General features: G+C 39.7%; 1 protein-coding gene across 2 annotated transcripts; it reads right to left on the bottom strand.

Annotated features, from left to right (window-relative positions):
• On the bottom strand, window positions 1–27,985 carry LOC131233977 (protein ACTIVITY OF BC1 COMPLEX KINASE 1, chloroplastic). Of its 2 annotated transcripts, XM_058230901.1 has the most exons (15): window positions 27,769–27,979; window positions 26,685–27,083; window positions 26,303–26,509; window positions 26,075–26,164; window positions 24,612–24,758; window positions 23,292–23,456; window positions 22,136–22,276; window positions 21,564–21,743; window positions 20,524–20,719; window positions 16,062–16,189; window positions 15,762–15,833; window positions 963–1,075; window positions 736–883; window positions 581–650; window positions 1–477 (listed from the first exon to the last, which is right to left on the bottom strand). In XM_058230901.1, exons 2-15 carry the CDS (start codon window positions 27,057–27,059, stop codon window positions 413–415), a joined length of 2,097 nt encoding a protein of 698 aa, XP_058086884.1. In that variant the 5' UTR covers window positions 27,060–27,083; window positions 27,769–27,979; the 3' UTR covers window positions 1–412. The 2 variants fall into 2 exon arrangements, 1 of the variants encoding a protein (XP_058086884.1); XR_009165439.1 differs by lacking the exons at window positions 1–477; window positions 581–650 and having other exon boundaries at window positions 847–883; window positions 963–1,094; window positions 27,769–27,985.

Here is a 27,985-nt window from a genome sequence, read left to right as displayed (position 1 = left end):
TAAAAATTAAAATATACAAATTGCATATAAGCCCCAAAAAGTTACTTACAAAATCAAGGTGATGTAAATACGCAAGGAGCGCAGTACTTGGAAAAAGAAATACCTAAGGCCGCGTTTGGCTCATGGCCATTTCAGGAGTAGAGGAAGATAATTTGTGATTTTGGAATTTTAACTCTCAGTAGAATTTCAAAAAATCATGAAATGGGACACTTTTGTGTGGTATTGGAAAGACCTCTTTTGCATCCACATGAGCATCGTTTCATGATTTTTAAGGAAATCTTGCAGCTATACACAACTTGAATACAGTATAGTAGAACCAATCCAACGGACAAAATCACCCGAACAATGCAACCCAAAGCAATCTAATCAGCAGATGAGCGGTCGTAGTCAACCCATCAGTTACAAGCTTAGGTCAGCGATCCGACAGAATAGACTCACTCCACGACAGCATGATATCACGAGTAACAGCCGGTAGTTCTGCAATCACAAGCATTCAATCCAAGAAAGAGAAATAAAAGGGTTGGTCACATGATCTTTCATCCAAATCAACTTGTCCAGAGTCAAGAATTTGAAGTTTTACCTTGTATGACATTCACTGCCACTGAGGGTATGTCTACATCATCTTCCACCAATCGATATACGTCCACCAGCTATGGAAAAGACCCAACATGTTTCAGCAATGCAGAAGTGACTATCCAGATAGGTAACAAACTAGTGACTGAGGATAATGTAAACCTCTTGGATGTGAAGCTTGGAGTCTTCAGTCAAAGCTAGAATAAGCTGTCGACGAATGCTGGCATCGACCAAGAACATGCGAGCTCCATCCTTTATAGTGTTGGTAAGGTCCAATTTCCTTTCAAATTGCAAATCTCTTGTTCTTTGCCTGTAAGAAAAAGTTAGGAATGCAAGTTCTATGAAATGTCAGATAATATGATCAAGATTTCAGAAGTAGGCCATCTTACATGTTTTTCACTTGCAATGCAGGATTGTTGTTCATCTTGGTTACATTTTCCTTCGCTAGAACAATGAGGTTTTCAAGTCGTTTCCACTGGAAAACTCCATCTTTAAAAAGAACCTGTAGACAAATAAGAAAACTAGCAGAACATTGTCAAACAGTAATTACAGTAAAGCCCATCCTGATCTGAGTTAATAACAGTAGGTGTCTAAAATGCAACCCCAGAAGCCCTTTCTGCAGACACATCCATACAGATGCTGTACTATTAGTTATTACCCAAACATATTAACATAAATCAACATAATCCATGTAGATATCATGACCCCCACCACTGCTGCCGCCATCAACAGTGTTGTCCTGGCAATTTGGGATCAGCTTTCAAGATTGTTTGGAAAAAGTTAGGTGGCAAGTTGCCCACCTGATGTCAACCTTCTTACTTTACCTAGGTTTGGGACACTAGTTATTGCATGAAGTTACCCATGATGCATCTACATATCATCATCAACATCATCTAAGCCTTATCGCAACTAATCGGGTTGGCTACATGAATCCTGCATATCCTCAGTATGATCTGGCCAACCTGGATACAACTTGCATCAGGCATCAAATTGACCCTTCATGAGCGGCAACATAAACCAGTTAGCTTACCAGATCCCTTTCTCTCATCCCCTTTGGGGACACACACACACACACACACACACAAAGGACAAACAGGTACCCACATCTGCTCCTTCACAATATTCAGATCCTGTTGTTTCCATTTCTCACACTCTCCTCTCGTTAGAAGCTCAGAAAACTGGCACCAATGTCGATTTTAGGGCAGTCACTGTCTGATTCCAAATTGATGTTGCATCCTAAAGGCCAGGGGATTAGAATGGGGTTTGTCCATCACGTTGTATTCTAAGTCTAACCAGCTCAGAAAAACTCACATCTACCACCCAAATTCCCATCGCCTTCCCTTCTGTAAGAAATAGTGGTATATTTCAATGGTGAGGCATGATCACCTAGAACTGATCATGGGCCAGCTTAACCTATGATCCTTTTTCACAAAGCATTTTGCCCTTGAAAATATTCAATATTTTCAAGGACAAAAGAAAAAAATTAGAAAGCATAAAATAATGGGTCATGCCATACAACCAATTGCAGGTGATTAGTTCTCTTTCAATACCTTATGCAATTGGAATTATTTCCGCACCAAAAACCGGAGGGGGGCCATCCTTAAATGAGGAAATTGAACTCCCTCACCCTCACCCTGTGGCCTGTGAGATGGCTGGAGATCTTTTGCTTAAACTGATTTGATGCAGGACAATTAACTACTTGCTCTAAAAGCTCAAACTGATAGAGCATGGTGAATTAATCCCTTTATCTCATAGCCCAGGCCCCACATCTCATGGGTTAGGACCTCGGCCGAACTCCCCTTGATGGGACATCATGCGCACACGCACCCCCCCCCCCCCACATCTCTCTCTCTCTCTCTCTCTCTCTCTCTCTCTCTCTCTCTCTCTCCTACACACGTACACAAGAAGGAGGAGGGCCCCACCATCGATCTGGATCGATGATGACGTCCAGGGAGGGCCTCCTAATTAAAAAACTGCGTTTTGGTTCGTTGGAGTAGACACGATAATCATGTGAACCCTACCATGGGTTCTTATGATCGTGGCCGACTATTCTAAGTAATCTAGTACTTTGGGTTTTGCTTATTATTGTTATTAGGAATATCATGGATGGTTTAGATTGCTTTGATTAGTTGTTATTTTTTATTACTTCGTCTCCAAGTAATAGGTTGCATACATGGCATGAGTTTTGGAGTATAGGGTTTTATTATAAATAGGCACCCCTTGTAGTCTTTTTTTCTCATTGAAGATTAATAAAATTTCTGCTCCTCTAAATTTCTGAGTTGTGGAGATTCAATTGAGTGTGAAACCCTCCCTTCCTCGAAGGGCTGACTACCGTGGTGTGAAGCCACACCTATCCTGATTCGCCCCCACTTTCTTCCATCCATATTTCTCTCCTCCTACAATCATCTACGCTTCAAATTCATCCTCTATTGCAGACGTTTTTCTCTCTACAGCAGTTTCCAGAATTTGGCCCTGCAAGAGGGCTAAAATTTCGGCAGAGCACCACGCACAAACCGTGCATCAGATCGAGCTGAAATTTGGGGGTTTTGGAGTCCACCCCTAGCTGACCAGGGCCAAGCTGGCCTTTTTATGAATAGTGGGCTCCACACACTTGCGGCCGAGATGACACACACGCGCATTTGGGCCATTGCTGTTGTCCACACGTGCGGTACTTCTCTGGTTCGTCTTTCTCATCTCTTTCACTCCTATTTCACCCAAAATCCCTACACCTAATTCTAAATTATTCAAATACCCAATTTTATGCCCTTTCTTCAACCTTAGGGTTTCCTGAATTGAAATTTTTGAATCCCTTGATTGTTGTTTGGTCTATAATTTTGATTGATCCGGCCCTAACATGTATAGGCCTCGATTCGCATACAATTCCCCTTGATTGAGTGCTTAAACTTTTGTGTGGGATGTGAAATTTTGTGTAACTGTTTCTGAACTAGTGTGATTTAAAGTCTGAAAATCTTGCACATCATACTTGAATTTCATGTCCTGCATCAAATTTGGTATCAGAGCACAAGGCTTTTATAGGGGAATGCATTACATGTTTAGGGTTTAGTTTATTTGTATCCATTATGCATCAAGTATCATCATATAGAGTTGTTTAAAGGTCCATAATTTTTGATATAAGCTGCTGAATTTTCTGCTATCAGAAAATTCGCATATCTCTTTGCTGGATTTTCTGTTGACAGATAGGTTGCTGGAAATTTAGTATTGTGTCGTTTTCTCCATATAGAGTCCTATAGGAACATTTAGTCCTATTTAGGCGCATATAGTTGCAATAGAAGGTCCTTAAATTGAGTTAGTAATTGTATGCCCACACATACGGGTCGTGATTTTGGCTTGCACCCTACACTAAACATGGAGTAATTGCCAGTGGGACATGTTAGCCACCTTGAACCAGACGTCTCAACATCACCGGAACCAGTGTTCGAAATATCGATACTATCGGCCGATATATCGGCCGATATGATCATTATCGCACCCCTGCAAGACGATACACTCGCGATAACCCCCGGAAGATACCAAAAAACCCAAAATCCAGATATCGGCCGATATATCGTCGATATCGCACGATATTTTGACGATATTGCGCGATTTCCTCTCCATTATTGTCGGACATCGACGTCATCATCCGAAAAAATTGAGAAAAAAAATAGAGGGTGGATTTCGGTACCTGTAGAAGAGATCGCCATGATTGGAAGCTTCCATTTGGTGGGCCATTCGAATTGAAGCGCCATTCCTGGGTTACCGCAAATAACATCTCCGATTTTGGAGAGAAATCCGGCGACATCCGATGAGATTTGGGGGAGATTTTAGGGTTCTGGTTTCCGGAACCCTCTCTGTTTGAAAACCAAAGGCCGTTCGAGCCTTTTTTCTCGGACGCGGATTAGCTACTGACAGGTTGAGTAGCGAGATCACTACTGAAGTGACATCACCAAGTTACGTGGGTCCCACCATGATGAATGTGTTATATCCACACGGTCCATCCATTTGGAGATATCATTTTAGGACATGAGTCGAATAACGAGGGAGATAAAATTATGTAATGGACCCCACTACAGAAAACAGTGGAGAAAGTGACATACACCGTTGAAACCTTCCTAAGGTCAACCGTGATGTTTATTTGAGATCCGACCCGTTAATAAGTTAAAAAAGGCACTATAAAAGGGGAAAAAATATATCAGCTTAATCGAAAACTTTTGTGGCCCTCAGAAGTTTTTAATGGTGGGCGTCACTCTCTCTACTGCTTTCTGTGGTGGGGTCCATTGGAGCTTTGAATCTTAGTCATTCTTAGGCTAATGGCATAAAATGTTCTCTCCAAATTAATGGACGGTGTGGATACAAAACATACATCATGGTGGGGTCCACGGAACTTGGTGACGTCAATTCAGTAGCGAGTCTCGCTACTCAGCTAATCCCGCCCATGCGCGCACGGACGCGGATTTCCTGCGAAAGCCATTCGCAGGAAGCTCCTGCGCTGGGAACTCATATGGGGCCCACCATGATGTTTGTATAGAATCCACCCTGTCCATCCGTTTTTTGAGCTCATTTTAGGCTGTGAGACCAAAATTGAGAAGGATCCACGACTCAAGTGGGCCGTACTAAAGGAAAAGGTGATTAGGGAAATTCCTACCGTTGAAACCTCCCTGGGTTCTACAGTGATTTTTACACGCCATCCATACCGTTAATAGCGTCATTCCTACTGGGATGAACTCAAAAAAATAAATATTAAATGATTTAAAACTTCTGTGGCCCACGAATGTTTCAACTGTCGAAATTTAATTCTCACATTTTCGACCCACTTGAGAATCGAGTACGGTTCATTTTTGGCCTCATGTACTAAAATAAACTCAAAAAACGGATGGACGGAGAGGATTTCTCAAAATCATCACAGTGAGGCCCACCTGGGTTCCGAGCGCAGGAACTTCCTGCGAAAGGCTTTCGCAGGAAATCCGCGTCCTGCGCGCACGGCGCACGACCGAACTGTGTTGACGTCACCAAGTTCTGTGGGTCCCAGCATGAGGTATTTGTTATATCCAGGCCGTTCGTCCATTTGGTGAGCTCTTTGTAAGGCTTGAGCCGAAAAATAAGACAGATCCAAAGATCAACTGGACCACACTGCAAACAGTAGTGGTAGATTGAACGTTTACCATTGAAACCCTTTTGAGGGTCACGGAAGTTTTGGATCAATATGATATTTATTTTTCCTCTTCATTCAGGTCAGGTCTGTGTGACCTAATTAACAGATTGGATAGAAAATAAACATTATCGTGGGCCCTACGACCCAAGGAGGTTTCAACAATAGGAATTTTCCTACCCACCTTTTCCTTTAGTGCGGCCCACTTTAGTCTTGGATTCTGCTCACTTTTGCTCTCAAGTGCTAAAATGATCTCAAAAAATGAATGGACGAGGTGGATTTCTTACAAACATCATAGTGGACCCCACATAGGTTTTGAGCGAAGGAACTTGGTAGCAGCACCCCACCCCCAGTGTGGTGGGAAGTGGATCCCCTAATGAGTAGTGTACTTTGTAAACTTTGTGGGCCAACTATAATTCATGTATTTTATCCACTCCGTCCATCCATTTTACCAGATAAATTTATGGTTTGAATGAAGAGAAAAAACTATTATTAGCCTGAACCAAAACTTTTGTGGCCCACTAATGGTCAATCACCATTGTTTCCTATGGTATGGTCTACCTAATTATTGGATCTGTTTTATTTTTTAGATAATGTCTTGAAATGATATGGAAAAACGGATGAACGGGGTTGATACTGAATATAGTTGTTTTAGTTCAATCGGACAGCGCACAGCTTGGGACCTTATACAAAGGAAATTTATTATGTACACTTCTTTTTTGAAACTTTATGATTTAAAAGTGTGTATTAAGGGCTTTTTTAACAATCCCCAAAGTTTCATTAAAAAATTCAACCATTTTCCCAATGTTTCCCCATGTTTCCCAAAAAGTGCGATAAACTATGCGATACAAACGATATATCCCGTGCGATAACCGATACGTATCTGTATCCCAAGGGTGCGATACATTGTGCGATACCGATATTTCGTAAGCGCTTGGAACAACGTATGGACCAACGCTTTAAGCAGTTTAATGTGCGCGTTACCCAGCTAGAGACCTTCGCCGGGGCAAACCCACCATTAGGGAAGATGCCCAATCTTAGGCAAGTGGTTAGGAGGTTAGACCAAGGAATGGAGGTGGCCAAGGAACTGATCATGTGTGCGCGCTCGTGCACCCACCCCGCAAGGGACATTATGAACAATATGACCCAGATGCGCAACTCCTTAAGGGAGTTAGAGTAAATGCCCCTGTGTTTGATGGCTACTTGGACCCTAAAGCCGTTTTGGACTAGCTGGCGGATATGAACCACTATTTTGAGTGGTATGACATATCGGATGCTCGTCGAGTCCGATTCGCCAAGATGAAGCTTGTGGGTCAAGCAAAGAGATTTTGGGCTACTGTAGAGCGAAAGAAAGAAAGAACGAGGGAGCTCTCAATAGTTCATTGAGGAGAAATGAAAGAAACATTTAAGGAGAAATACCTCCCATTCTCTTATCGCTTACGGTTGATTGAGAAACAACAGTCTCTTCAACAAGGTTCCATGAGTGTGGCGGAATACATTAAGAAATTTGAAGAGTACTTGACCAAGTGTGAAGTTGATGAGGATCCCCTACTCACCCTTGCTCGATTTAAAACAGGCCTCCGTACTGACATTAGGAGAGAATTGCTCACAAAAGACATAGACACTATTGAACAATTGTATCAAGTAGTGTTGGAGGTTGATCAATACCTCAAAGCATTCGTGGGAAGGCGATTTGAGTTTCGTGATTCTGGCGCTAAGGCCAACCCTTCTAGGGCTAAGCCTAACGCTAGGTACCAAAGCAAACCTTCCAGTGATTTTCAGCCCAGGCCCAATGATGATAAGGGTAAAGAAGTTATCAGGTTTAGCTTACATAAGAGTGGAGCAACTAGGTGTTTTAGGTGTCAAGGGTTTGGTCACTTTGCCCACCAGTGCGGCATGAGAGAGGGCACCAAGGTGCTCCTTATTGATGGGCAAATAGAATTAGTGCCCTTAGAGAGTGACGGCGAAGAGGAAGAATATGAGCCAGTAGAAACCCCTAGTGATGAGGAAGAAGGAGTGCAAGAGTCTGCGACCCTCGCAGTTGTGCGTTACGCCCTTGCTCAAGTCAAGAACACTGACGATTGGCACCGCAACACGATCTTCTATACTTATGCAAAATGTGGGGAAAAGAGTTATAAGATGATCGTGGATAGTGGTAGTTGTGCCAACGTGGCATCAACTAGCACTGTAAACCATTTGGGCTTGAAGCTTGAAGCCCATCCTCAACCCTATAGAGTATCCTGGGTTGATGAAACTTCCATTCCAGTCTCGCACCATTGTCTTGTTCCTATTCAGTTTGGATCTTATAAAAACACACTTTGGTGTGATGTTGTTCCCATGGATGTGGGCCATATCATTCTAGGTAGACCTTGGCTCTATGATAGGGATGTCACCATATTTGGTCGTTCGAATGTATGTACATTCTGATTTGAGGGCAAGAAAGTCAAGTTAAATCCACTTCCACCTAAAAGCACTATTGTAAAGGAGTCCACCACGCATAGTGGTATGAGCAGTTCAAAAGAATTGAAGGAGTCAAAGTCCAAGTTCAGGTCTCTCTATATTCTAAATGCCAAAGACTTTGAGCGAGAAACTGAGGCGGACTCGATGGTTTACGCCCATGTGATTAGGAAAAGTATATCAGAGGCTAGTGTAGAGTTATCCATCGAGGTCATTCAGGTAGTACATGAATTTCATGATGTCTTTCCTGATGATCTACTGAATGAGCTTCTTCATCTCGAACCCCTCATCCTTCATTTCTCTCTGGATACCCCTTCCTAGTTTGAACAGAAAAGAGGGATGGTTAGTCAGTAGAATCAGATCCAAACTTGACCGTAAACTGACTTATACTAGATCCGGGATATCCTCATATCCCTAGGTCCCAAGGTGTCCCGTATCGGTATCGGTTGGCGTAACGGTGCCCTCCGAAACCGATACGGATACGGGGCCGTAACGGCTCATAACGGCGCAAATTTTTTTTTTGCCGAAAAATATAAAAAATATGGCTTATATCCTGAATATTTTATGCATTCCAAATATGGATTGATTTATAAATTGGAACGTGTTTATGGTGGTGTAATGGTCCACTCTTTGGTGAGAAGTTGTATCGGACTGTCTAATTAATTTTTTAACCAGGTAACTTGAATTTAACTACAAAATTCATATATTTAATTTTTTAAATATGTAATTTATATACTTAACAACTTGATATCATTTCTCCCAATAGTTCTTTAAAAAAATGAAATTAAATTCAGGTAGATGGCGTTGCCAATTTGGGGCTGACTTGGAGGACCAATCTATTCTCCAAATCAGCCTCAAATTCATGCCATTTATTGTCATTATCCCACTTATAAATTGGTGGACATTTATTGGATAGTGAATCATAAAAAAAATAAAAAAAATCAAAAGGCCCTATTTTAAAAAATAAAAGTTCACAAATTAACAATTAAAACTATTCAAATAATTTGATTTTGGCATTGTGAGTTAGCAATTGCAGTCCATAATTTAATTGTCAAATTTTAAGTTAATATATGTCTCGTGTACAATTTTTTAAGGCTTGAATTAAGAGAGACTCGGATGTAAAGTGCAGCACACGTGTCAAAGTTTTTTGGGCCTCACCCGTGATGAATGTGTTATATCCATACCGTCCATCCATTTTGCCAAATAATTTTAGGGCATGACCCCAAAAATGAGGCACATCCAAAGCTCAGATGGATTGCACCATAAAAAACAATAATAATTAAACGTTCACTGTTAAAAATTTATTGGGGGCTAGAAAAGTTTTAGATCAAGCTGACATGTGTGTTTTCCCTTCATCCACGTCAATGTGACCCAATTAACAAGTGAGATTGAAAATAAACATTACAGTGGACTTGGAGAAATTTTTAATGGTGAGCATTCTATAACCACTATTTCCTATGGTGTGGTCCACCTGAGATTTGGATATTACTAATTTTTTGAATCCTGACCTAAAATGACGTGGCAAAATGGATGGACGATATGGATAAAATATATACATCACAGTGGGGCCCACTCGGGTCTGATCAGATTGGATGGAAAATAAACGTTACCGTGCGCAGTACGAATATTTAACCGTGAAAATCATTATCTCTGTTGCTATTTTTGGTGTGGTCCAGATGATCTCTGGATATAATTCATTTTTTAGGTGGTGATCTAAAATGATCTTTGAAAATAGATGAACGGTGTAGATGTAATAAATACATCACTGTGGGGCCATATAACTTTGATCTCCTTTGAACCGTTCGTACAACTCGGAGCTCGAGGAGTGTTAGCGCTCGTCTTTGCGTGACACGTACCTACAGCAGGTGGATAGCTATAATAAAAAATGGAGAGAGAGGGAAACGAAAAGAAAAAAGAGGGAAAGAAGAGAGAAAAGAAAAAAGAGGGAAAGGGGAAAGAAGAGAGAGCAGAGAGAGAGACAGAGAGAGAGAGAGAGAGAGAGGAGAAGAAGAAGAACAGAAGAAGAAGGTGGCCGCAGTTGCTCGAGAAGAAGAAGAAGAAGAAGAAAGAGAAGAAGAAGAAAAGAAAGAAAAAAAGGTAATTCCTTTTTTATTGGGGGGTCGTTAACAATGTTAGAGGCTTAAAATGACGGCCGTTAGGTCATAGAATTCCGTAACGGCCGTTTCGACCAGTACGCAAATGGTCCCAGAGAAACTGCCATTCTGTATCGGCGATAATGGCCGATCGTAATAACCGATTTGGGATACCAACTAGATCCGCCCTTCTTACACATAAGAAGGATGTTATATGGAGGATGTGTGTTAATAGTAGGGCCATTAACAAAATCACAGTCAAGTATCGGTTTCCCATACCGCGTCTTGATGACATTTGGATATGATGGCCAATGCTACTATCTTCTCAAAAGTGGTTATCACCAAATCCGTGTATGCCCTGGTGATGAGTGGAAGACGGCCTTCAAGACGAAGGATGGGCTATACGAGTGGCTAGTAATGCCTTTTGGATTAACAACGCCCCAAGCACTTTCATGCATGTGATGACCTAAGTGTTGAGGCCCTTCATGGGGAAGTTTCTGGTCATATACTTTGATGATATCTTGATTTATAACATGACCAAGGAACAACACCTCAACCATTTGAGGTAGGTTTGTGAGATCCTTAAAGTCGAGAAATTGTACGCTAACCTAAAGAAGTGCGTTTTTGTCTAGTAGTGTTATTTTCTTAGGTTTTATTGTGTCAGCTGAGGGCGTATCGGCGGATCCCGAGAAGGTCAAGGCCATCATTAATTGGCCTGAACCCCACAATATTTATGAGGTGCGTAGCTTTCAAGACTTAGCCACCTTCTATAGGCGGTTCATTCGAGGCTTTAGTTCCATTATGGCTCCCATCATGAATTGCATAAAAAAGGAAAAGTTTCAATGGACAAAGGCAGCCTTGAAGGCCTTCAAGGAGATAAAGGTCAAGATGAACGAAGCTCCAGTCACGCGACTTTCGGATTATTCAAAAGCTTTTGATGTCGCATATGACGCGTTAAGAGGAGTACTTAGTCAGGAAGGGCACCCTGTCACCTTTTTTAGTGATAAACTGAATGAGGCGAAATAAAAGTATTCCACCTATGACAAAGAGTTCTATGCAGTAGTGAAATCACTGTACCATTGGCGTCATTACCTATTGCTGCAAGAATTCGTCCTAATCTCAGATCACGAGGCCTTGAGATATCTGAACTCTCAGAAGAAATTATATCCTAGGCACACCAAGTGGGTTCCATTCCTTCAAGAGTACACTTTTGTGCTTAAGCACAAGGCCGGTGTAGAGAATAAGTCTGCCGACGCATTGAGTCATCGAGTCATGTTACTGAATTCCATGTGTCGAAGTCACGGGTCTCGAGCGCATCAAAGAAGATTATTCTGAGTGTCCTGATTTTGGAGTTGTGTATGCATCATTGTTAGAGAGTCTATCAAGAGCTAGCAGTGAGTATTTGATTTTAGACGGATATTTGTTTAGGAGTGACCGCTTGTGCATAACTCGCACCTCCCTCCGTGATTTTCTTGTCTAGGAGTTATATTCAGGAAGGGTAGCGGGTCATTTCGGTCGAGACAAGACCATTGCCCTAGTGGAGGATAGGTTTCATTGGCCAAGCCTCAAGCGAGACGTGGCCAAAATTATAGGGCAATGTCGTACTCGTCAACTAGCAAAGCAGAAAAAGCAAAATACAGGATTATACACACCTTTGTCAGTTCCATTCATCCCTTAGCAAGACATCAGTATGGACATCGTGCTTGGACTCCCCAAGACTATTTGGACACACGATTCCATATTTGTTGTAGTGGACAGTTTTTCTAAAATGGTCCACTTCATCCCCTGTTCTAAGACCTCCGATGCATCCCATGTTGCTAAGCTATTCTTTAGTGAGGTTGTCAAACCGCATGGGTTACCAAAAACCATAGTGTCTGACTGCGACATGCGATTCATAAGTTACTTTTGGAAGACACTATGGCACATGATGAATACTAGGCTCCAATTTTCTTCTGCCTACCACCCTCAGACCAATGGTCAAACTGAGGTGGTCAATAGGAGCCTAGGGAGTTTGCTCAGATGTTTAGTGGGGGAGCATACCAGGACGTGGGACACCATATTACCTATAGTCAAGTTTGCATTCAATAGGTCCACAGGTCTATGTCCTTTTGAAGTCGTTACTAGTTATAAGCCTATGAAGCTTATTGACCTTATCCCTATGTCATTGTCCCATAGGCCATCAGAGTCTGCAGAGTCTTTTGCGTATCACATCCATTCATTGCATTAAGAAATCAGGCGAAAGATTATTATTAGTAATGAACATTACAAATTTTCTGCAGACCAGCATTAACGTTTCAAGGAATTCAATGTAGGGAACTCTGTGATGGTCCACATTAGGCCCGAGTGGTATCCTCAGGGGGCGGTTCACAAATTACACATACGTAACGCTAGACCCTTCAAAATTATAAAATGAAACGGTTTCAATGCGTATGTGGTAGATCTTCCACCTTTCATGGGAATTAGTTCCACATTCAATGTGGAGGATTTAGTTACTTTTCAGGGGATCACTGATACTTTATCCGACTCTTAGCCCAACCATCCTGATTCCCCAGACCTGTCCCTTGATCCATGGCCTTTTCCCGACCCTTCTTCCCAGCCTCTACCTCCCATACCTACCCTTCCCACACTCAGAGAAGAAATTGAGAATATTCTGGACCATCAGATAGTATCAACGTCGGACGACGGGTTTTAGAAGTACCTGGTTAAGTGGAAGTCATGCGCAGTTTCAGACAGTACGTGGCTCACTAAGGAGGAGCTTCAGAGACTTGATCCTGACATCTTGGAGCGGTTCAGAAGTTTTATTTCGCTAGTGGCGAAATCTTCACAGCTGGGGAGAGTTGATGGGGACATCACGCATACACGCACGCCCCCCTACGCACTTTCGCAAGGAGGAGGGCTCCACCATCGATCTGGATCGATGACAACGTCCAGGGAGGGTTTCCAAGTTAGAGGACTGCGTTTTGGTTCGTTGGAGTGGACCCAATAATCATGTGAACCCCACCATGGGTTCTCATGATCGTGGCACACTATTCTAATTAATCTAGTACTTTGGATTTTACTTATTATTATTATTAGGAATATCATGGATGGTTTAGATTGCTTTGATTAGTTGTTATTTTTTATTACTTCGTCTCCAAGTAATAGGTTGCACACATGGCGTGCGTTTTGGAGTATAGGGTTTTATTATAAATAGGCACCCATTGTAGTCTTTTTTTCTCATTGAAGATAATAAAATTTCTGCGTTTTTCTGCTCCTCTAAATTTCTGAGTTGTGGAGATTCAATTGGGTGTGAAACCCTCCCTTCCTTGAAGGGCTGACTACCGTGGTGTGAAGCCACACCTATCCTGATTCACCCTCACCTTTTTCCATCCATATTTCTCTCCTCCTACAATCATCTACGCTTCAAATTCATCTTCTATTGCAGCCGTTTTTCTCTCTACAGCAGATTGCCAGAATTTGGCCCTGCAGGAGGGCTAAAATTTCAGCGGAGCACCACGCACAAACCGTGCATCGGATCGAGCTGAAATTTGGGAGTTTTAGAGTCCACCCCTGGCCGACCATGGCCAAGCTGTCCTTTTTATGAATAGTGGGCTCCACACACGCGCGGCCAAGATGACACACGTGCATATGGGCCATTGCTGCTGTCCACACGTGCGGTACATCTCTGGTTCTTCTTTCTCATCTCTTTCACTCCTCTTTCACCCAAAATCCCTAAACCTAACCCTAAATTATTCAAATCCCCAATTTTATGCCCTTTCTTCAACCTTAGGGTTCCTCGAATAGAAATTTCTAAATCCCTTGGATTGGGAGAATTATTTCTGTGCATGTATGGATGAATTTACCCTCCTTTGATTGTTGTTTGGTCTATAATTTTGATTGATCCGGCCCTAGCATGTGTAGGCCTCGATCCACATACAATTCCCCTTGATTGAGTGCTTGAACTTTTGTGTGGGATGTGGAATTTTGTGTAACTGTTTCTGAACTAGTGTGATTTAAAGCCTGAAAATCTTGCACACCATACTTGAATTTCATGTCCTGCATCATCCCTCGTGGGCTCCAAATCACATGGGTACCGCCTCACACGAGCCACCCGCCTCACACGGGTGGGGCCCGCCTCACAAGAGCCACTCTCCTCACACAGGCCGCCCACCCCGAGTGTGCCCCTACATCCCACAGGCAACCCCACTCGAGCTCGGTGTGAAAATGCCCCTGCATTATGATCTCTCTCTCTCTCTCTCTCTCTCTCTCTCTCTCTCTCTCTTTCTCTAACCTGAGGCAAAAAGAGAAAAAGTGAAGCCCATTACACACGTCAACTGGTATCCTTTCTCTCCCATTTATGTGGAATACCTTGGGCGGAGTTGCGGATGTCAACAAATTGTTGAGGAGAGCTTTAAAATGACCTATTCATTGTTATACTATCTACCACATTAAAACCACAACGATGCAAAAATAAAGCAAAAAAAGTAGGTAAAAGGAGAAAGACTGCCATCTCTATAGCATTCACTGTGATCACCATTTGGTTAGCATCTGTAAATTGAAGGTACAGAGTGGTTAAACTAAGATCACTTGCTTAAGATATGCTTCATTTACCCCTTAAACATTAAAAGTCAAAAATTTCTGAAGTGAATTCAGCAAAGAGAGTAGCTGCTCTAGGCCTAAGAGACTACTAAGAGCTTATTGGATGAGAATGCAACTCTACAAGCAGAGCAATTTTTAGAGTATGGAGTTCCATGTACTTCAGTCCACCCAAATCACATGTCAGCTTAAGAAAAGACTGTTACAGTAGACCCTCAACTTAGAGGGCATAGATCTATGACACAGTTAACATCTCTCCAGACCCAGCCAATTCAGTCATGCAGTAATTTGTTTCAGCAAGCCAACATTCTGGGGGGCATTGACAGATGAATATGGCAGTGGTAAGCAGCATGAAATTAAATAGGGCCTCGTTGGGAGACCCTTAAAAATGAGTTCATTTCATTTTATTTAATCATAATTATGTATTAGAGATCATATTTCTTTTTGTTAAGGATTAAAATAATCTTGATAACCAACAATCATGATCACCTATGCATAATTATGGAATTTATGATTAACTAAAATGAGACGAACTTGTTTTTAGGCATCTGCCAACCAGGCCAACCTTCTCTCCCTCATTTTCAAAATTACTTAAATTGTATCTTATCTCAAAAAACCACTATGATCACTTAGTCTCCATCAGCATTGGGCAGATATTCTAATTATTCGAGTGTTGTAAGAATCTTTGGAGAAATAGACAGCCATGTTCACCACGCCAGTTCCAGTTAAGTTTCACGCAGAATCCTGATCATTTGATGCTCACTTGACGGTGGACACTCAACGGAATCAGAAGGCAGGTTTCTTTATACTGGTAACGTTTAAGTTTCCAAAAAGTAACTTTCAAGAAAATACGAGAGATATGCATGCTGCTAATAAGAGCCATATACATTATGAGCTAGAAAATCTGTGAAACTGACCTGTATGAGACGTTCACGAAGAGCAGGGTTGGGGTCTGTTAGCAGACGTTTTGCCACATATGGATATGCAACCTGCAAAAGATGACTATCAAATAACTGAAAATGCGCTCATCCCATCTATCCATTGAAAGTAACAAAGATGATGATGATGATGATTACAATAGGAGTGCTCATGGTAACTTTTGTTGCCATGATAAAAAGATAGCTCCACCTTTTGCAACAAATTTGGAATTTCAAATGTCAAAGATCTATGGTTCTTTTTATAGAACAAAGAGATACAAGAAAGGGAAGTTTCTTCACCTCAAGAAACTTAAAATCTGGCTCCAGTGTGAAACAGATGCCTTCTTGAGTCAATAAAGAGCGAATAACAAGGGAAAACCTCTCTGGGATACGAATTGGGTACTGGTAAACAAGTTGATTGAACTTCCCTGCAAAGTGTACACCATTCACATTAATCATACAAACCTCAACATGGTTGTCTCAACTCTTGACCACATTGAAGCATGTGTTTGGTAAGTGCGACTTGGAGAGATTAAACTTAGAAAAGAAATATGAATAAGCAAAGGAGTGATCCAACATATATTTAAAACAAGTCAAGAAAATGATTGTCATCAAGGTTGGAACTAGGGCCTGAATCTGTAAAAGGTACAACATGACAATTGCAAGGGAACAAAATGGAGAGTTCTATGATAAAAATGTCTACATTTCATGTCATTCAATCTGCCCAGAAGAGGGCCAACTGCTGAGAAAGCTTCCAACTGAAAGGATGACCAATGGATTATTTTGATGAATATATGTTTCAATTGTACACAGTACCATATGATAGGAATTCCAGAAAGATGGTGGTTCCTCTACAATTCCTTGTAGAATAAGCTTGTTCTCCTTGTAGAATAAGGTTATTCTACAAGTCATCCACCTGCATGGAAAAGTTATTCACCTACTTACCCACTGCTGCTCGTGTGAGGCCCACCATGTTGTATGTGTACACCATCCAACCCACACATTAAGTGTGCCCCATCATGATGATGAGATGGCCCAAAAAATAGGCCTATCCAGTCATACAATGGGCCACACCTTAGAAAACTTTGGACAACCACCCAAGAAAACCTTCAAATTCATGTGGGTCATCCAACTTTCATGGTAGGGCCACCATGGTGGGCCCCACAAGCAACCCTTGCAGAATAAGCCTATTCTACAAGGACTTGTAAAGGAACTGGCCTCTTCCAGAGGAGACTGAACACTTCGCACTGTCAAACTAAATTCAGTTGCAAAGAACAAATAATCATAAGCCCTCTCTGCTTCACACTTCTGAATCCTGCAAATCTCCTCAAATGAAACAATTTGGAGTGAAACGACAAGATCAAATTGGATCAACGTCATCCCAGATGCAAATAGCAAATTCCTTCCAAATAGACCCCTCTGCTGCACACTCATGTGTTTAACTTCAGGCATATCAGATTCAAGGTTCTACCTACCGCTTCCTAGGTGCCTGTGCATAACAAAAGAGAATTAATATTGTGATCAATAAAAGTCCCAAACTTTAATTATTTATTTTGGTGTTAAATGACATTGGAACTCCACAAATTGGTATGATAGCTTATCAAGCTATCTTTCTGACAAGCCCAATTCCACCTAGATTTGGGCATGTTATGGACTTATGGCTGAAAAACATGTCCTAGGGTTGATAAAAAATAGAGGCACTTTCCTCACTAAAATAACCATGGTAATTCGTTAATCAACAAGAGGCCCTGTTTGCATTGTTCATTATATGTATATAAAAGTTCATTAAAATAAGCATGGATTGAATTGATTATAATATAATGAATGGTCCCAAAAAGGATGCTTGTTGCATGAATTAAATTTATAATATATTATGGTACCAATAACTCATTAAATGGATAAATAAAGAATAAACTAAAATCAATTATAATCAGAAGTCAACCTACACTTTTCTCTATACAATTCCAATTTTTCCTCTCTCTAGGTCCACATGATGACTAAATGGTAAATGTTACAATAGTACTATTGGATACTCCCTCCCTCTCGCCCGGCATGATTAGAAGAGGACCATTGCGGAGATGAGGATGTCAAAATGGATGAAAGACTAGCAAGGATCAAATCAAGAATGAGGTCATCTAAAGTAATGTGAGAGTAGATATGAGACAAAATGATGGAAAGCAGACAGACATTTCTCCATTTACTACAAAAATCAGAGATGGTTCCATTAAGGAGAACTACGAGTAGAGATGAAGGGCCTCAAAGGAGGATGAGGGGAAGACGGAACATACTTGGATCAGGTGGTTTGAAAGGATATGAAGCCTTCTTTACTTGCAGAGGATAGGACCTCATACAGGAATTGTTGACACAAAATGATTCATATGGCTAACCCCAAATAGCTGGGAAAAGGCTTATGATGATGCTGATTATGTGTTGCATGTTTTATTGAATTTCTAAAACCAAACCCGACTTGTTAAAGTTGCCAAGTGGACTACCCCAGGTCAAAATTTCCTAGTACAATTTTTTTGAATGATTTCTAGTACAACTTATGAAACAAGCTCAATCCATTTTCTTTATGTGTGCACGCACGCGCATGCGCGTATTCTGGTTTCTGACACAGGTGTTGGATGTCGGACACATGAAAACTTCTATTAGGAAAAGCCTTACTGATCTTTTCATCTTGGATTTTAGGAGTAATGTACTCCTCATATAGTTCTATTTTTAGTTGTGTGGATGCATTTTTCTACAGATCATGGATATATGAAATAACATTTATATGATGATACATTTTCCAATATCATTATATTTTGTTACATACATGTCAGAGTGACTTTCAGACCTCGAGACTGACACATTGTGCCTGTGTCCAACATTGAGACCCACATTCACGTTCATGTTAAATGGTACAATGAATTGAGTCTGTGTCATGACTCATGAGTGTTCTGACCTTGCTCAAAACCATCTTCTAAAATAATACAATTATACAACTAATTAAATGGACTAGAATGTTGCTTGTAGCTAGCCAATCAAGAAATTCAAGTTAAATGATAGTCTTACGGATACAAAACGGCAAAGAATGCGCATTAGTTTTGAGTCTTTCCAGGCTAACTATACAGTTTATGAAAACAGCTTGTCTTACGGATACAAAACGGCAAAGAATGCGCATTAGTTTTGAGTCTTTCCAGGCTAACTATACAGTTTATGAAAACAGCTTTTGACTGGGTTCATAAACCCTAACCTTTAACTGTAACTTCTAGACATAATTGCCTTTTATTTTCTTTATTCTTGTTAAATGACTTCAAGAAAAAAAAAATATATTAAAATGCTCCACCAAAGTAACAATAAAGAAGCATGGAGTCCTCCCATACAAAAGTATTGAGTTGGATCTAACATCCAGAGGACCTAGGTAGTGGACTGTCTCCTAGGTTTGCAGCTAAGGACTCTTCCCACCTTGTTGTAATAAGTAAATAAAAATAAAGGCAAAAGGTTTGCAAGTTTCTTCTCTCTTCCTCAGCCTTTGGCTACTTACTCTAATAGACTTACTGATTCAAGGGCTCGACGAATCTCAACCCAACTCAACTTCTACCAACGGAAGCAACCGTACTAGTAAGCAGGATATATTAGGAAGCCCTAGGAATGGGCTAAATAACCAGAGTTTCTGGTACAAGGGAACCAGGAAATGATCTAGAAAAAAAAAAAAAAAAACCCGAAGCTTTAGCTCACTCCATGCAGATGGTCGGTATGGGGTTTAGGATTTAGGAAATGATCCTGAAAATAATGGAAAGGTTCACTGTTTGCCATACCTAAGTGCTGATTCATTGGGATGTACTAATCCCATGGCATGTCAGAACATTATTGCTTGAAATTAGGATGGTTCCTACTGCATGGTAGTAAGACAAATTTGATTCATTCCTCGTGTTTTTCTTTTGGTGCCAATGAATGAGCATTTTCCACTTGGAGTTGGGTACACTGGCCAGTTTTTTCTGCCATTCAGATTCTTCGGAATCTTGTCAGGGTTTGCATCATGTTTCTTATTTTATTCATGGATATGGCATCTATGTGGTTGGCTACAAACTTCATAGTGCCATTTCTAGTTACTTATGGTAAAACCTGATAAATGGAAAAAAAAAAATAATAATAAAAAATAAAAATTAAGAACATATAATATGATAATGGATTCTCAGATGCTATACCAGGTAAACCATGGAAGTCCTCAGAATGGTGTCCTCATGTCTGCTGACTGACAAGCAGATAAAAAAAATAGACTGTTACCTCCGGCACTGCTATGGACCATCAATTCTTGGTGAAATGAGAAAGACTCAAAAGTGATTTTGGACAACACCACAAAACAGTCAATCAACATAAAGGGACTAAAGCCAAAACACTGTTGATGAAGCATTATGCCAACTGAGCAAAGTTCGAAAAAAGATTTTCTGGATATAGCAAGTTTCTGGACAACTAGGGAAACATGCATTCCTAATTTAAAAAGGCTATCAGGTTGTCAAAATTATAGCATGTTAAGAAACATTCCCAAAGGAAGTACCATTTACTGTACCTCCTATTAGATTGAAGAACATGCAGCTATCTCAAAACCCTGAGACTAGAACTTGACTTAATTCTTTATCGGAAATGGAATGTGAATTCATGAATGTATAGTATAATCTAAAAAAGAACCAAGTAAAGATATTATGTGATTACATCGACAACGAAGTTGAGGGAAAAAACTGTAACTAACAACAAATAGAGACAAGAATGTAAGGTTTACCAGTAACACTACGAAAATTAAAGTCAGAAAGTCCTTTTCCCACTGAATTTTGCCAAATTGCTTCTAAAGCTGGAATAATTGGAGATACATCTGTTCCGCTAGCAAGGAAACCAAGCCTCGTGAAATCATTTGCCATCTCAACATAGTCCTCATTTACCGCATGGACAACAGCATCGATCAAAATTTGTTTATTTTGCTGGCACCAGAAAAGAAAAAGTCACCATTGGATACTCTGAATATATCTCATGAGATGCAATTGTAGCAAAAGATTATCCAAGGTAATGCAACCTTTGGTGACCTCAAAAAGAAGGGCAGATCCCTTTGGTGACCTGATTCATGTTCATTCGTGTCCTTGGCTTTGCCTTTTTGGCATGAAAATTTCTTCAGTGAACATTGGTTAATAAGGAATTATGTGGTTTTCAATAATTGGAATGGTGGGAAACAGAAAAACTACTGATGGTGCCAATATTGGTAATTTTAATTGGAATGATGGGCTTCTCTTTCCCCTTCGGCAATTGTATTAAAAAAAAAAAAAAATTAAATTAAAAAAAAAAAAGAAGAAGAAGAAGAAATGTGTTACTTACTCTCCACCCATTTGTTAGAAGAGAGATGGACACGATGAGAAAAATTAACAAAGAGCTGCCAATCTTTTTATTTTTTATTTCCAGAGGAAACAAAGAAGAAGACATCTTGCTCTTTGATAAAGCTATTCAAGCCCATCATACCAAACTCCATGCCCAAACATTTAACGAACTTTTGGATTCACCCAAATACCTCTCAAGAATTGAAAATGGTTCACTTCTATTTCCATTTCTCTTAAATGGTGGTTACCTTTGTGTTTTTTATGTGCTTATCTTTTCCCCTAATAATACTCGATAAGAAAGGGAAAAATGATAATGCAATCAAAACTGAAAATAGTGACCTAGCATCACTTTCAAACTTCCCAATGGCGTTAAAAGCTTGACTAATTATAATGTAAGATATACTAAAGGTTCCATCAATTTTATGCAGAATCATTTCATCAACCAAATATTACTCACCTGGCTAAGCACAGCAACATTCCCAAAGTCTACATATGCGATACGACCATCACGCATAGCAAATATATTCCCAGGATGTGGGTCTCCATGAAATAACCCAAATTCTAGCAATTGTCTCAAAGCAGCACTCACTCCAACCGTCAAAAAACCATTAATGTCGATGCCTGCTTCTTTAATAGCCTGAGTTTCATCCAAAATGACAACTAACTACATCAGATCCCCAAAAAATAAAAAAATGACTCTCTGGCTCTCTAGAAATTCTGTCATAAATTACTATTCCAATATATAAAGACAGATATCAGTATTTTGAATAAGATCATTATTTTCTTTCTTTTTCTTTTTCTTTTTTTCTGAAGGTAACACAACCAAGGATTGAACCCTGGATCAGTCACACACACTGCACTCTCTCTACCAGCTCATCTAATGAGCGGGAGACAAGATTGTTATTTTCATTACATTTTTAATCCTTAAAACCATAAGAAAAGCAAAAGCTAACTGATAGGCATGGTCCATGATGTTGATTTTGGAAGAAAGAACGAAATAGATGCAAGGTTTCAATTTGTTATCCAAACCTGTGGGTTAGTGCCTCGGATGCCATCGATCCACTCCATTACCAGAACTCGTGAACCTGAAAGTTTTTTATAAACCCGAGGAATCTTGACTGTTGGATCATTTTTGAAGTTCTCCAAAAAATCTTCAATATTTCGGGCCTCCTAATAACAAAGCAACACAATAACCAGGACTAATATTAAACACAGGAGTAAACATTTTTGGGTACAGATGTAGTAAAAATAGAAGCCAGGAGACACAGGAATGATGCACCTCAAATCAAGGTTGGTCAAGTCAAACTGTGACTCGCCAAATTCAACCCTATTTTTATGCTGCACCATGTCATAAAGACAGTACTGCTGTAGAGTAGGTGAAGGCACAGAGTTTACATGACCCTAGTGAGTTATCTGATTTTTTTTCCCCAACAACCCGAAGTCAAAGAAACCTGATCAAGTCATGTCATGTTGCGATGTTGGTTTAAAAGGCATATGAAAGCTAACATAAAACGTATGATATTAACATTATTTATAACTACATAAACATAATACTTTAGCATAAGATGGTATAAAAGCTACCTACACCCTTCCCACCCTCTCTCTCTTTCATTTTCATTCCTCCCTATCTCTTTCTTTATTTTTTTAATCAGGGCATGTAACTCAATTAATGAGTGACGACCATAGCCACATTTACAAAATCAAACAAGGAATAGTAGATATCTATTAACTTATAATCGAACAAGGATCAATGGATAATCATAGACTCAACAAGTTTTTAGGATATGAGTCATATGACATGTTCACAAGGGGCTAGCTTTATAAACACCTTGATCTCACATGCATTGACATGAATGGGGTACTTGTTCATTATGATTTATTCTTGTAGCAATTCTAATTTATTCTTATAAAGCTTAAATCACATGCAACTTCTAAACATGAATAATGGATTTTATAAGCAATTCAATAAAATTTTATATTCATATTTTTATAATTATACAATAGCTTAATTAGGAAAACATGACTTGCTCAAGGCACAGTGTCAACCTGGACAGAGTCCTGGGTTTGCCAACCCTAACGCAACCTGATATAAATACAGTTCCTTTCTATTGTTAGGGATTACAATATGGGGAACTTAATTTCTAAAGAAAGGAATTTTCAGATACTTGCAAGTCACCAAATTTACCAGAGTGTAGTCAAGCTCCTCCAAAAGCTTCTCTCCAAATTCATCAACAATGAGCTCTGCATTGCAACCCAGTTTCTGCAGACTAATCCCGTTCAAGAATGAAGCTAGGGTGCGGAATAGGAAGAGATCTCGATAGATTATGGGCTCTATTCCAGGCCTTTGTACCTATGAACAGACAAGGTTCACCCATATTATAATTTATTTAGCTCCATTGCAAAACTAACTTTATGAAGAAAACATTACATCATCCAATATTCAAAAATGTGAAAGAATACAACGTGTTAGTAGAAAGTGATACTCTTAAAACAAATAAGTAGGGATTTCAATAAGTACGAGATCCATGGAAACCATAAGTACCTGATGCAATGTAATAGGATCTGGATCCAGATTTTAGGCCTGAAAAATAATCGGTCAGGATTGGGCACATGGATTTGGATCCAGTTAGAAATCAGGTAAGGTTGGATACCCAACTCAGGTATTGGAATCTACGTTTTTTCAGTTATATCATTTATTTAATTATATTTATTGTTTGAGAAACATACAATAAGCAAGTTCCTAAAATGGACCCGAATCTGGCTCTGGACTGCATTCTAGACCCGATTGTGGATCCAAAACTCATTCCAAAATCTAATTCATGTTCAAAACTAGACTGGATGGGGCCTGACAGGGTACCCAAATCTGATCAGATCCTGTACTACCCAAACCTGACAGGACCCGAATCCGATTCCCTTAGTTGGGTTCAGATACGATAGCACTAATACGGTAATACCAGATTCTAACCTGACCCTTTGACAGCCCTACAAATGACAGTTTGAATTAAACCCCATTTGACAGTATAGTCATGGCTTCCAAGGCAAATAAAGGATGGAAGGCAACAACCACAAAGATAACATTCATTACTCACGAAAAGTAAAATTTGGAATGGTATGAGATCTCACATGTCCTCTGCCATGTGATATAGAAAAACAAAGAAATAATCACAAGAGGTTATAGTTTCTAGCCCATAAGAAAAAGTCAAACTAAAAATGTCATAATTACAATTCTAGAATCAATATTTCCCTATATAGATTCTTAAAAGACATAAACAAACAACATTGCCTTACACAATAAATGTTTGGGTACTCTTACCTCAGGCAAGATAACTGATACTATCACACACTAGAGCTAGTAAAGTTGAAGAATGCATCACAAACAAGAATAACATCTACTGCACATGATTATTCAAAACAAAACAACGAATTTGCACCGTCCATAATTCTTATGGCCAAAATTTATAGCCAATGAAAACAAGTTGAGACCCAAAACTATACTTCTTACAACCTTAATGGCCACATCCTCGCCTGAATCACGCAGTGTGGCACGATAGACTTGACCGAGACTTGCAGCTGCTATTGTCCGTGCTGAAATTTTGCTGAAGATCTTCTCAAGAGGTTGCCCTAATTCCTCTTCAATAATACTGAAGGCTTCCTGCACTGCTCTGAAATCAATTAGTTGCTGCAAATGGGTCTCACTCCTTCATTCTAGACAGTACATCACTCAAACAATTGAAGCCATGACACTACATGTGCCACACACATGGAACCAGTGTTCGAATTATCTCCGATAATATTGAAATATCTCTGATATTATCTTTACCTCCAGATCAGTGATACCGATAACACTGGTAGCGATACCGGTAACGCTGGTAGTATAAAAAACTCCAAGTATTAGCAATGTATATCGCTAAGTCTCGCCAATGTATCAATATCGCTAATGTAATCACCAAAATTTTCAACTATGTAAATTCTAGGTGTCGCTTGTATTGCCAATGCATTAATATCGCCAATGTATCACCAATATTTTCGACTATGTAAATTCTAGGTAATTCTTGTATCATAAGTGTATAGACGATATTTCAATAATATTGCCAATGTATTGATATCATCAAAATTTTGTTTATTAGAAAAAAAAATTTTATTTCAAATTTTTTTCATAGGTACATGGTTGTATGTAGTGTTCAATTTGTCATTGATAATATTGATAATATCTCGATATTATCGATATCGCAACATGCGCAATATTGAGACCACAATCTTTCGTTTCCTTTCTAATTGTCGATGATTTCTTGGTGAAATATCATGTGTTGTTAATATTTTGCAATATCGATGGATGTTTGGATGGAAGGTTGGATGGTTAACTAGGCCGGATGTGATGGTTGGACTAATTTCTTACAACAACACATGCTTTTAAGGCCCCATTAAATGGAAACTTATTATGTATGCATTCTTTTTGCAATTTTTTATTTCTAAATATACAAATATGTACATTTTAACATCTCTTGAAGTTTTGCTGAAAATTCCACCCTTTTTCCCATGTTTCCCCGCATTTTCGGTTATCAGCGATATTATCAGTGATATCGATATTGTTTCCGTATCCTTGGCCAAAGAAACTTGTAGCGATACTGATACTTTGAACACTGCATGGAACATTCGAGCCATCCATCATGTGGCCCCCACCATGTGGATGTATTGGCCCAAGAATCACCCTGGCCTATCCTCCAAGCTACAACGTACGAAAGAAATAGGCAACTAAAATAAACTCGGCTCTCCATTTCTTTCACAAAAAATGGCCCATCTGACGAGTGTCAGCCTGATTCCTCAGCAGGCTCATCCATGCAATGGGAGTGACATGACGGACATCTCATGTGTTCCATTCTTTTGCCACATTGGGCACATTTGAATATATATATGGGGCCATAGTTATGGACATGTGGGGCTAGCAAACATCGGCATATGCATCACTACCTGATTAGGAAATGGAGGAACATCATCTTGGAGGATGCAGAGTTCGTTCATATAATCTTCCCGAATAATATCAGGCCTATTTGCCAGAACCTATTAAGACAACAAACCACTCAGCTAGGAAATCACAATGACAGTGTGCATTTAGTCATTCAACCATGAAATTAATGTCGAAAGACAAGAAAAGAAATAACAATGCTCACACCATAGATCATAAATAAGCACATTCACCTGGCCAGCCTTGATAAAAGACGGTCCTAAATCACACAAAAGGTTTCGCAGCTGACGTGCACGATAGGGAACTACTTCCTCATCCCTTCCGACCAAGAAGTCGTACATAAGGGTAGACCAGTAAAAACCCAGACTCCAAACTATTTCTACTCCACGACCGATAAGTGATAGTATAGCCCCTCTAGATTCCAAAACTTTATTTCTGACCTAATAATAGGCAACCAAATTAGTATAAAATCAGTAAGGAAAAGGTGCGTTTGCTTGCACCAAAATCATGACATTTCATAATTTCATCATATTTAGTGCAACCAAACACACCTGAAACCACCAACTGAACTACAAAAAATGCTACATCTTGAGCTAAAAGGGACAATTCACATACTGTCTCTGGAGTATACTTTCGGAAAGGAATACAAACACCACGCTCGAAGTCAAGCTGTTCCATGGCACTGCTTGATTTCTCAAGCGTGACAGCATCCTTCTCACCTCTTTTTCTCAACGGTGTCGTCCTTCGTGAACTGGTGCTACTAACACCAGAAGCCGAATTTGAAATTCGAAGTGCCAAAGCTGGCCTACTTCGAGATGCCAATGGCGATAGGTGTGTAAGAACTCCCGCATACATATCCTTGCTTCCTGCAAGACTGCATTTTCGATCTGAAATAACACGTTGCATCTGAAAGCAGGAAGCTCTCGTCGATGGAAAACAAGCGCACCCCATATCTGATGAATTCGGAAGCCAAGTGGCATAAACATCCATCTCTACACTTGATTAACGTATAACCTGAAAAGCGATTAAAACATCTGTTATATCAACTTCAAGAATAAAAAATGACTCGAAAACATGAATCTTCGAAACCACGAATGCAAAGATGAACGCAGCTGTGCGCCAAAAATGAGTTCATCTCATTTTAGTTCATCGTAATTTATGTATTAGAGATCTCATATCTTTTCAGCAAGGATTAACGATGATCTCGACAACCAATCATCAAAATCTCTAATACATGAACACAATTAACAAAAAAATGAGATGAACTCTCATTTTTAAGTGGCACCCAAACAGACCCTTAGAAAATCATTTTTATAGAAAATAAAAATAAAAATTTCTCAATTTTCCTAAAATTTCCCCAAATCGCTCCTTCATGTTACTAGCTTCTGCGTTTCGCTGGATCAACGAAAAAAAATTCAAAATTCTTGGAATTTCTACTCTTAAGTAGAATTCCCAAAATCAAATAATTCTGGGTCGCAATTAGAGGAAACTCTACTGCTAAGAGTAGAAAAGGGAATTCGAAAATCAGAATCGAGGTGCAAAACCAGAGCCTGAAACTGGCAGAAGATTCAAATAAGAAGCTGAAAAAAATCGAGTGAAAAACAAAATTACAAAAGATCATGATAACATCCGCCAAACGCGAGCAGGAAAAATACCGTAATCCAAACATGTATTAAAAGGAATTAAATAAAAAACAAACCTTAGAGAAATGGGATTGTACGGACCACCGGGAATAACAGGAATAACAATAAAACCCGCTTCTTCTTTTTTTTTTTTAACAGTCGGTCCTCTGAAAATGCTTATCCTAAACCCATGTTGATGAATGAAAGCCGAATATTTGAAGCTGTTTGGGCCACCCAATCCGGATTCTAGTTTTTGTTTGGTCTATGATTTTGACGGTTTGGATTACGTTGATC

This window comes from Magnolia sinica, chromosome 18 (genome assembly GCF_029962835.1).
Source record: "Magnolia sinica isolate HGM2019 chromosome 18, MsV1, whole genome shotgun sequence".
Taxonomy (NCBI): domain Eukaryota; kingdom Viridiplantae; phylum Streptophyta; class Magnoliopsida; order Magnoliales; family Magnoliaceae; genus Magnolia; species Magnolia sinica.
The sequence above is the reverse complement of the archived record's forward strand: the minus strand, read 5'-3'. Positions and strand labels throughout refer to the sequence as shown.